Here is a 12,439-nt window from a genome sequence, read left to right as displayed (position 1 = left end):
TTGTTCTCCCCCTTCCCATCGGGCAGAAGATACAAAACCCTGAAAGCACGTACCACCAGGCTCAAAGACAGCTGCAATCCCACTGTTATAAGACTATTGAATAGTCCCCTAGTACGATAAAATGGACCCTTGACATCACAGTCTACCTTGTTATGGCCTTGCACTTTATTCTCTGCCTGCACTGCACTTTCTCTGTAACTGTAACACTTTATTCTGCACTCCGTTATTGTTTTCCCTTGTACTACCTCAATGCACTGTTGTAGTGAAATGATCTATAAAGATGGCATGCAAAACAAAGTTTTTCAGTGTACCTTAGTACATGTGACAATAATTATCTAATTTATCAATTTATTAAATTTACCAATTTACCAAGCCCTGGGCCAAGCAAACCAAAAAGCTACAAATGCTGGAAATCTGAAATAAAGGTAGATAATGCTGGAAATGCTCAGCTGGTAAGGCAGCATCTTGGGAAAGAGAAACAGAGTTAATATTTCAGATCAAAGATCTTTTGTGAGAAGAATATGTGACCTAAGACATTAACATTTTCTCTTTGCACAGATGCTGCCTTACCAGCAGTTTCCATAATGTAATCAAAATGACCGTGGAACTAATCATATTAAAGGATTCTCACACCAAAAGCACATACATGTTTTTATTAACTTTTTAAATCTTGTACTAAATAACAAATAAAAGATTTGAATGTACACATATGATTAAAATAGAAGATGAAATATATATAAACTTCTCAACAAAATGTAAAATTATTTCAATATCCCCAATATTTTGCATTATTCCTGAGGAAATAGTGCACAAAATTATTTTTCCTAGTTTTCTGAGGAGTAATGATGACTGAGTACACCACTGATACAATTAATGCAATCAATATGCTTACACAGCTACTATCTGTAACATTTTCTGGATATTTTGTAGCAGGACTAGCTGCAAGCAGTTAAATTCACACTAGGTTTTATTGCTTTCCCTTGGTTTGTATTGGAAAAAGCTGCATGCAGCACAGCCCAGAGACATGCACTCAATTACCGACAACAACTTTGGCATTTCTGTTTTCAACTATATGCTTGAAAATCTGAAAATTGCTGTCAATTTCACAGACTAATGACAATTATTGTCAGAAATGTTGCTTTCAGTTATTGCTTGACCATTGTAAAACCTGGGCCAATAGCTTTAGCTAGGAAAAAAAAATATTCGGCACTTTTTTGTCGAACTGCCAGCTTACTTTTTAAATTGTTAATATTATTAAGTTTATGTTGTTGTTTAGATGATGGGACGATTCTTCAGTGGTTTAGCCCAGTCAGGAGCCTGGTGTTGCTTTGATGAGTTCAACCGGATTGATATTGAAGTACTCTCTGTCATTGCACAGCAACTCATCACAATCCGAACTGCTAAAGCGGCAAAGGTAGCGTCATTATTTTGATACCAATGTAACTTAATTACCAAATAACAATTTTGCCTAAGGAAATAGGAGTGAATTTCTACTGGGGTTCTCCCTATTAATGAATTGTCATTTTGGCAAAGGAGGCATGGGAACTTTGAAGAAGTGGTACAACTGTATTTACATCATTATCCCAGAGTTTTGTATCTCATAATAATATTATGGTTGAATACAATGGAAATGCATTCCCATAATGTTCAGCAAGCAAATGATATTAAATGGGGTTATAATGGTTGAATATATTTTTTCAGTATTATAAAGAGCATCTAAGATTTTGTGTGGCACAGTGGCATAATGCTTGGTACCGCTGCACCACTGGTCCAGGGACCCAGGTTTGATCGTGATCTTGGATGCTGCTTGTGTGAAGTTCACACATTCTCTGCATGACCACATAAGTTTCCTTTGGGTACTCCAGTCTCCTTCCACATAGCAAAAATGTGCCCATAGGTTAATTGCCCACGGTAAATTACCCTTAGTGTATGTTAATGGAAATACAGAATCAAAAGGGAATTGATGAGCATGCGTGAGAGAGAATAAGTTGCAGGAATGCAGGATAGTAAGGAGACAGAATGGGACAAATGGGGCCCACCATGGTTTTAATGGGCTGAATGGCTTCTTTCTCTGCTGTTATAAGTATAAGAAAAGAAATTGGTAATTTTAGAACCATTTGATAATCTGATTTTATGTGCATTACAGCAGAGGTAAGAGGTTAAAGCACAATCATCTTTTGAAATGGATATACTATCTATGCACATCCCCAATTAATTCTTTAGATAGAAAAGCCCTAAAAATGACCATTTTTATTTGGCTTTATTAATATCATGGTAATCTTGTGCATCTGCAACTAGGAAATTGATGCACAAGATTACCATGATATTTAGGTCATGGTTAAAGTGTTATCTTCAGTTTGGGGAAGCATAATACAGAGAAGATTGTGGGAAAGGTGCACTAAGGTTCATTAGGATTATGGAAAGGAGAACACAATGATAAGAAATTTGAAAACTAGAACTAAGTAAATTGAATAGAAGTGCAAAAACTTCTGGAAGTAATTGCTATGGTAAATAATGAAATATTAAAAACAAAATGGAGAATGTCAGATTTTTTTTCCCAAGAAAATAATTAGTAGAACTTGGAAGAAATTATTGTAACTGATCATGTGTAGTATTTAACAGGGGCAGAGAAACATTTGAAATGGGAAATTAATAAAGCTTAAAGTAGAAAAATAACTTGATTGTGATGTACCGCTAAAACTGGCAGTGTCACAATGGATTAAACACCATCCTATTATGTTGAAATTCCTGATTCTGTTCTGTAAATATGCTCCATTTAGTGTAGCAACAGTTGGCCATGTGAGGTTGACATTTTGGCAATATGTAGGGAATTTTGCTGTACATTAATTGTATATGCTGCCTGGATTTGGGATATTTGAGAACCTAAGAAAGTATGGAAGAGAAATGGCTTCTCAAAGCCTACATGCAATGCAGACTTTACCCAATTATTACCTCTGACCAGCTTATTTGAACTGATAACTAAGGCAAACATGATTTATTTTGTGAACCAGATTGATTTTTATGGTGATTCAGAAGTTTCATGGTTGCTGTTACTAGATTTCCTTTTAAAGTTCCAGTTTTATTTAGTTATCTGAATTTAAACTCCCCAGCTGTCATGCTGGGATTTGAACTCATGTCACTGGACTAATTGTCCAGAACTTTGGCTGCTTAACCACTATCTCAAAGGTGGGGTCACTAAAGAAGCAACTGGAGATTGACCAGCAGCTAAATCATTCCAGTGCCCTGTCAAAGTTGAATTTTACTCCCTTCATCTATAACATTAGGCTAATTTGTGGGTAAAAGGGGTGCCCTATCATGAGCAAGAAATGAATTTAGATCAATATTGTTTGGAGTTTAGAAGAAGGAGGGATGATCTTACTGAAACATATAGAATCCTTAGGGGGCCTGACAGAAATGATCTCAAGATGTTTCCACTTGTGGTAGAATCCCAGATGAGGGAATATAGGTATAAAATTAGGATGTTTATTTAAAACTGAGGTGCATAGGAACTACTTCTCACAGAAGGACGTGAATCTCTGGAATTCTCTACCCCAGTAAGTTCTAGAGGCCAGATCCTGCTTAAAGAGCTACTTCAAGTAAATAGACACATTTTTGAAAGATCAGGGAATTGAGTGCTTTGGGGAACTAGAACAGAAGAGTGGATGAGGCCTGACCAGATCGGCAAGCCTGCTCCTCCTGTTATTTTCCTATGATCTTATGAAATGAAGTGAGGTGAGAGAAGGCTTACGTGTTTCATTTGTGAATGTTCACTGAGGAAATAACAGGCTTGATTGCAATGTGCACCACGGTTAATCAGCCTATTACTAATTTTTTTATCAAGGTTCAGCAATGTAGAATGATTACATTGCTTTGAGGCAATTGATAAATAGACAACCAAGCATAATTTACCATTTAAAGCAAGGATGGAACTTTTCAGAACTATACCTTTATTGCTGAGATAATTAAACTATCGAGAGTTTTTTTAATATATCTTTTCCTTTCTTTATTGGTCTAAATTGTTGAAATATTTGGACCAATGCTAATAAATGAGCTGAACCATCAAAGGATAAATAAATCAGGAAGTATAATAAATGTATAATTTTTGCTTCTTTTCTATAGCTCTCTCGTTTCATGTTTGAAGGCAGAGAAATCAAGTTGGTCATGTCTTGTGCAGCATTCATCACTATGAACCCTGGTTATGCTGGAAGAACAGAACTACCAGACAATCTAAAAGCTCTTTTTAGACCTATTGCAATGATGGTTCCAAACTATGCCCTTATTGCTGAGGTAAACTGTTGAGCTGTTTTAGCTGCCTTAGGTTAGTTTTGTTGGTTTATATTGTTAAAGATGGGATCAATACCATTAAATCAGAAGAACTGATGAAGCATTTTTCTTTAACTTTGAACAGTGTGTTCAATTGTATGTTAAGCAATTTAAGATCAAACAATAGGATACATTTCAAAATCATTGGTCAAAGACCAAGTGAACAATGTGTAACAGTAGGAAAGAGGGAGTAACTTGCACTATTTTCATAGCTATTCATTCTTCAGAATGTTCCTTAAACTGATATAGAGACCAATAAATTAGATCATATCCAAATTGGAGAGTGATCATATTCTTTCCCCTAAAGAAGCCAGAAGTAGAACTAAAGGATAGTATTCTTCTGATTGGCATGTATTTCAAGTTTCAAAAACATTTTAATCGACCCTGTAGGCAACAAGAGTATTAAAGAGAGTCCAGGGAGGTGCTAAGAGTTGACATTGTTCTAAGAAAATTGGGATAGGGTGTGTATTGATTGTTAGCAGCCTGCATTGTATTATGGATCTCTTGCAGCTCTGGGATCCTCAGTAAAGCTGGTGGGAACCTCAAGAGACTGACCATAGTATGGGTGACCACTGATTTAGTTGTGGCCCCTACATACCTAAAGAGAACCTATGACCAATATGATAATCTTGTGTTGCAGACCAAGCACTGAATGGCAACTGCCATATTTGACACAGAATTAGTTTTATACCATCAAAACTGGTGCAGGATTTTCCAATTTTAAGAAAAGAACATTTCTAAGGTTTCTGGAGGGAAAATAATAAAACTGTTACCTTGACAGTTCAGAAACTTCTAATAGTTGGCTTTTCTGCTTTATTCCTTTTCTTCGCCTATCAAGCCTATCCTTATCGGCCCAGGCTTTTGTTGCATTAGCTTTGATTCTACGTCATTTCACTATTTCTATCCTATCTTTCACCTACTGTTTCTAAGCTCATCTGATCTGTCTTCTGCACCCTTAGACGTATCATTTACTCTCCCTTCATAGTCTCCAAGCCAATTGAAATTGCAGTAGATTCACTGTTCACATTTTCATTCCCCCTTTCAAGATTGCTCATCTGTCCTTCTTCAGAAAGTTCCCTTGATCCCTCCATCTTTGCGAGATATTATTCATCCTATCCTTCACAGAATCCTTGGAATTGCAGTTTCACCTTTCTTTCTTGAAAATCAATACCTGAATCACTTCAGTTTGATTTCTACCTCTGCCAAACACCAAAACAGCCTGATCCAATGCCACAGTACCTTAAACTCTCCACACCTTTCTTATTTCTGGACCCTATTCCAATGATTTCTAGGCAGGCAACCTTTGATCCACCTTCTATAAACTTCACTTCATCCATGACCTTGCTATCACTATTGTGTCCTATTATCAAATCCCATTCAATATTTCTCTTGTCTGATAGGGAGTACTTCTAGAGAGACTAGCATGGAGTTGTTGGCTTTGCCAGAAAATAAAATTGTAGATTTATTGGACAAAATTATACATAGATAAGAACAAAAAATTGTAATAAACTGCATGCTCTGGTTGCTGTGCTCTGTACTCAAATGAGTACTAAATTTATATTTGTATCCCTCAGTTGTACCGTGACTTAATGTGCACTTCATAAACTTTACTCCTTCCATTTACAGTGACTTACATAAACTCAGTATTCCAATAATTCACTGCATCAATGGGATCAACAGATAAAAGCTCAATTCTCTAGAAGATAAGAAATAAAAGCAGGAATAGGCCATTACGCCTGATTGGTCAGTCAGTCTGATCATGGCTGATCTTTTACCTCAGTGTCATTTTTCTGTACCAACACATATCCCTTGACTTTCTTATGTTACAATCTATCAAGCCCTTTCTTAAGTATGCTCAATGATTGAGCCTCCATGACCCTCCTTCATAGAGAATTCCAAAACTCACTCTCTTCTGGGTAAAGGAATTCTTATTATCTCAATCTTGAATGGTGAACTCCCTCTTTGGGGAATATGACCTCTTATTCTAGACACTTTTATATCTACCCAGTCAAGGCACATAAGGATTTTGTATATTTCAACGAGATTATTACTCATTCTTCTAAATAAAAGAGAGAAGAGGCCCAGTTTGCATAGTCTCCTCAAAGGAGAATGTCCCTATTCAGTCTGCTGAATCTTCATTGAACTCTCTCTTTTGCATGTATTTCCTTCATTAGGAAGGAAGTTCAGACCTGTACAAAGAATTCCAGGTACAGCCTCTCCAAACCCCACAGTTACTTTTTAATTGCATTAAGATGTTTTTACTCTTGTCAAAGTCAAAAGTCAAAGTCAAGTTTATTATCACATGCACAAGTACATAGATGCACAGGTGCAATGAAAAACTAAATTGCAGCAGCATCACAGACACACAGCATCATATAAGCAGCATTCACAAGAAAACATAAACGTAAATTAAACACAATTTTTACAAGAAAGAACACAATTAGGACAAAAAAACAAAGTCAATTTTAGTGCAAAGTGATCAAAGTGTACTCAAATGCTCTTGCAATAAAGGCCAACAGGTTGCTTGCCTTTCTAGTTCCTTGCTGTCCTTATTCATTAACTCTCTGTGTCCATGTATAAAAACACTCTGCTCCCTTTGAACACCACAAACACATTTCAATCACTCGCCAATTCTGCTTTTCTTTTTTTATCTACTTCATGATTTTTTTCACTTAATAGTCCATCTGCCATGTCATCTCCCAGTCATGTAACCTATCCACATACCCCTAAAGCCTTCTACATCCTCCTCAGAACTCATATTGCTAAACAGTTCTGTATTATCAGAAAACAGATAGATTACACTCAGTCCCCTCATCCAAATTATTGATATAGATTGAACAACTGATGCCCTAGCACTGATCCTTGTTCCACAGCTTCTAAATCTGAAAATGACCTGTTGATTCCTACTGTGTTTTTTGAACATTAACCAGTCCATGATCTATGTCGGTATATTACCTGCAATCTTGTGTGCTTTCATTTTGTTTATAACTTCCTATGTCACAGCTTATCAAAGGGATTCTGAAAATTCAAATGCAACACATCCATTTGCTGCTCCCCTCATCTATTTTGCTAGTTACACAATTAAAATGCTCTAGCAGATTTGTCAAATATGTTTTCCCTTTCATATAATTTCTCTATCATTCATGTGTCTAACTAAGAGACTCTTAAATGTCCCTAATGTATCTGCCCCCACAACATCTGATAGTGGGAACACACACCCACCACTCTCTGTGTAAAAAAACTTACCCCTGACAACCCCCTTATACCTTCCTCCAATCACCTTAAAATTATGTCCCCTCGAGTTAGCCATTGTCGCAGGAAAAAGTTGCTGACTATCCACTCGATCTAAGCCTCTTATCATCTTGTACACCTCTATCAAGTCACCTCTCATCCTCCTCTCCAAAGAGAAAAGCCCTAGCTCGCTCAACCTATTCAGGCAACATCCTGGTAAATCTCCTCTGCACCCTCTCTAAAGCTTCCACATCCTTTCTATAATGAGGCGACCAGAACTGAACACAATACTCCAAGTGCGGTCTAACCGTCTAACCAGAGTTCTATAGAGCTGCAACATCACCTTGCGGCTCTTGAACTCAATTCCCCGACTAATGAAGGCCAACACTCCATACGCCTTAACAACCCTAGAGCAGGATAAAATGTCGGCACAACATTGTGGGCCAAAGGGCCTATACTGTGCTGTAGTGTTCTATGTTCTAAATCCATGCTGAATCTGCCCAGTCCTATTATTGTTTTCTAAGTACCCTATTATTGCTTCTTAATAACTAACTGATTGCAGAAATTTTCCTACTACTGATGTCAAGCAAATTGCTCTGTAGTTCTATGTTTTCTCTCTCCATCGTTTCCTAAACAGTAGGAATACAATTTTTATCATCCAAACTGTGGGAACTGTTCTAGAATCTATGGAATTCGGTGAGATCCACTCTCCAAATCCACCTCTGTAAAAACTTTGGGATGCTGTTTATCAGGTTCTGGGGATTTATCAGTATTCAGTCCCTTAAATTTATCCAACACCTTTTTTCATTATTGCTAATTTCTTTCAGTTCATCAGACTTGTTGTTCTCCATTTCCAAGTGGTTTTCTGTGTTTATTCTCAAGAAGACAAATTGCCTCGCTGATCTTACTGACAGTCTGCAAAAAATCATGATGCACTGCAATCTAATTTATGTACTAGCTGGTCATAACTCTTCTAAGAATCAAATAATGTTATGATGTTGCAAAATAACAAATTCATATATCTTAGGTATTTGTCTGTTTTTGTCAGAGCCTGTCTGTTTCATCAGTCTTCAGAGTAGTTGTCTTTTTACCGTGAAATTGACTCTTTGATTGTATATATGTAATATATGCTTTCATACATTCTCTTCTGCTAGTGCCCTTCCTATGTCGTCAATATCTGATGTGCATATATGAAGAATAAGTCTTTGGATGGGTGACATTGCCATTGCCATCTATTCAAGGGAATAGTAAAAATTGTAGACTCCATTTACAATGTTTGCTCCTTTCCATGTTATTTACTCTGCTATATTGCTTAAAATCATCAGATATTTGTCTATCTAATCCTTGATTTGATAAATATAATTACCATAATGCAAGAGGTGTTATGAATAAGGGTGATGAACTCAGAGCATGGATCAGTACATGGAATTATGATGTTGTGACCATTGCAGAGACTTGGCTGTCAGAAGGACAGGAGTGGCTGCTTGAAGTTCCGGGGTTTAGATGTTTCAAAAGGGATAGGGAAGGAGCTAGAAGGGGTGGGGGGGGAGGGGTGGCATTGCTAATCAGGCATAGTATCACAGCTGTAGGAAGGGAGGACGTCATAAAGGGATTGTCTATTGAGTCAGTGTGGGTGGAATTCAGAAACAGGAAGGGAGCAATCACTCTATTGGGAGTATTCCATAGGCCCCTAAATAGCCACTGGGACTCTGAAGTGCAGATAAGTGGGCAGATTTTGGAAAGGTGCAAAAATAACAGGGTTGTTATGATGGGTGACTTCAACTTCCCTAAGATTGATGGGTAGAATTTGTTGGATGTGTACAGGAAGGATTCCTGACACAGTATGTAGACAGGCTGACTGGAGGAGAGGCCATGCTGGATCTGGCACTAGGCAATGAACCTGGTCAGGTGACAGACCTCTTGGTAGTGACCACAACTCCCTGATCTTTAGCATGGCCATGGACAAGGACAGGAGCAGACATTATGGGAAAGTATTTAATTGGGGGAGGGCTAATTACGATGGTATTAGGCAAGAACTTGGGAACATAAATTGAGAACAGATGTTCTTTGGTAAATGCACTGCAGAAATGTGGAGGTTGTTTAGGGACCACTTACATAGGGTTCTAGATAGGTTTGTCCCCCTGAGACAAGGAAAGGATGGGTGAGGGAACCATGGTTAACAAGAGCGGTGGAAGGTTTAGTCAAGAGGAAGAAGGAAGCATATTTAAGGTTTAGGAAGCAAAAATCATATAGGGCTCTTGAGAGTTATAAGGTAGCCAGGAAGGAGCTTAAGAGGGGACTTAGGAGAGCTAGAAGGGGACATGAGAAGGCCTTGGCAAGTAGGGTTAAGGAAAACCCTAAGGCATTCTACACGTACGTGAGGAACAAGAGGATGACCAGGGTGAGGGTAGGATTGCTCAGGGATAAAGGGGGAAAATGTGTCTGGAGGTGAAGGATGTAGGAGAGGTCCTGAATGAATATTTTGCTTCAGCATTCACCAGGGAGAGGGACTTAGACGAATGTGAGGTTAGTGTAGAACAGGCAAATGTGTTGGAACATGTTGACGTTAAGAAAGTAGCAGTGTTGGAGATACTAAAAAGCATCAGGATAGATTAAGTTCCCGGAGTCAGACAGGATATACCCCATATTTCTATGGGAAGCAAGGAAAGAGATTGCTGGAGTGTTAACAATGATCTTTGCATCCTCCCTGGCCACAGGAGTGATACTGGAAGATTGGAGGATGGCAAATGTTGTTCCATTGTTCAAGAAAGGTAAAAGGGATAATCCTGGGAATTATAGATCAGTGACACTTATATCAGTGGTAGGCTGGATAGGATTTATGAGCATTTGGAGAAACATTGTCTCAGTAGGGATAGTCAACATGGCATTGTGAAGGGCAGGTTATGCCTCACAAGCCTAATAAAGTTTATCGAGGAAGTGACAAGACAAATCAATGAAGGTAGTGTGGTGGATGTGGTATATATGGATTTTAGCAAGGCATTTGACAAGGTTTCCCATGGTAGGCTCATCCAGAAAGTCATGAGGTATGAGATCCATGGAAAATTGGCTGAGTGGATTCAAAATTGGCTTGCCTACAGAAGGCAGATGGTAGTTGTAGTAGGGGAGTATTCGACTTGGAGGTTGGTGACTGGTGGTGTTCCGCAGGGATCTGTTCTGGGACCCCGGCTCTTTGTGATTTTTATAAATGACTTGGATGAAGAAGTGGAAGGATGGGTTGGTAAGTTTGCAGATGACACAAAGGTTGGTGGTGTAGTAGATAGTGCAGAAGGTTGTCAAAGGTTGAAACAGGATCTAGACAGGATGCAGAGTTGGGCGGCGAAGTGGCAGATGGAGTTCAATCTGGAGAAGTGTGAAATGATACACTTTGGAAGAACGAACTTGAAGGCAGAGTACATGGTTAATGGCAGGATTCTTAGCAGTGTAGAGGAACAGAGAGATCTTAGGGTCCAAGTATATAGATCCCTCAAAGTTGTCGCATAAGTTGATAGGGCAGTTAAGAAGGTGTATGGTGTGCTGGCCTTCATTAGTCGGGGGATTGAGTTCGAGAGCTGAGAGGTAATACTGCAGCTCTTTAAAAGTCTGGTTAGACCACACTTAGAATATTGTGTTCAGTTCTGGTTGCCACATTATAGGAAGGATGTGGAAGCTTTGGAGAGGGTGCAGAGGAGATTGACAAGGATGCTGCCTGGATTGGGGAGCATGTCTTATGAGGAGAGGTTGAGCTAGTTAGGGCTTTTCTCTTTGGAGTGATGGAGGATGAGAGGTGACTTGACAGAGGTATATAAGATTATGAGAGGCATAGACAGAGTGGATAGTCAGTGTCTTTTACCCAGGGAGGTAATGGCCAATACTAGAGGTCATCTGTTCAAGGTGCATGGAGGAAAGTTCAGGGGAGATGTCAGAGGTAGGTTTTTTTACACAGAGAGTGGTGGGTGCCTAGAAAGCACTGCTGGGGGTGGTGGTAGGACCTGATACGATAGGGTCATTTGAGAGACCTTTAGATAGGCACATGGATGAAAGAAAAATAGAGGGTTATGGGAGCTGAAGTAGAGAGGGGGATAGATTGAATGAGGATAAGATTTATGTAGGTCAGCACAACATCGTAGGCTGAAGGGCCTGCACTGTGTTGTACTGTTCTGCATTCTAAAATTAACAATGCAAATCGCTGCTTTCTAATTTTTTTATCTGTTTTTGTTCACTTTAGGTCATTTTGTACTCAGAAGGTTTTGAATCTAGCAAAGTTTTGGCCAGAAAGATGACCCAGATGTACAAACTATGTAGTGAACAGCTCTCCCAGCAGGATCATTATGACTTTGGCATGAGAGCAGTCAAATCTGTGCTTGTCATGGCAGGGTAAGAAACCAAATTCATATGTGTCTGTTGTGTATAGTAACTATACAAGAAAAAATAAGCTTAGGGGAAAGATTTTCAACCTGTTGGTGTAAAACTGGAATTACCAATAGGCCTGCTACTAAACTATCTGCCAAGAAAATCAGAAAGTTTCTATAATGTGGCCGTCATTGATTTGATGTGTGTAGTTGGTTTTTACCTCATGGCGTTTCAGAATAATCCTTTCTGTTCATGAAAATTAAACAGCCGTGCATTAAGTCAATGCTATGATATTAATCTTGAAATTGAACAGGATAATTAATGTAAGTTAGGAAAAAGATAGCAGAGCCACTATGGTGTACAATTAAAAATCATTAACCCAGGGTTTGGTGCCAGATGACTAGGTACTGCTAATGTGATCTCTATATTTAAGTAGGATGATAGTGTAACAACTGGGAAAGATAATTGAATCTTTGCACAAGGTTGTAATGGAAAACATTTAAATCTGTAGTGTTCAGTTTAGTCAGCATATATT

The 12,439-nt window shown here is 38.5% G+C and overlaps 1 protein-coding gene across 1 annotated transcript in view; it reads left to right on the top strand.

Annotated features, from left to right (window-relative positions):
• The window catches only part of LOC127572582 (dynein axonemal heavy chain 6-like), a 320,765-nt gene that overhangs the window by 113,226 nt on the left and 195,100 nt on the right, over window positions 1-12,439 (top strand). Inside the window, 3 exon segments of the mRNA XM_052019999.1 lie at window positions 1,277-1,414; window positions 4,120-4,287; window positions 11,780-11,928. Coding sequence (XP_051875959.1) covers window positions 1,277-1,414; window positions 4,120-4,287; window positions 11,780-11,928 — 455 coding nt within the window.

The sequence above is a fragment of the Pristis pectinata genome, chromosome 7, assembly GCF_009764475.1.
Source record: "Pristis pectinata isolate sPriPec2 chromosome 7, sPriPec2.1.pri, whole genome shotgun sequence".
Lineage (NCBI taxonomy): Eukaryota > Metazoa > Chordata > Chondrichthyes > Rhinopristiformes > Pristidae > Pristis > Pristis pectinata.
Note: the sequence above shows the minus strand (reverse complement) of the source record. Positions and strands in the feature narration are given on the sequence as shown.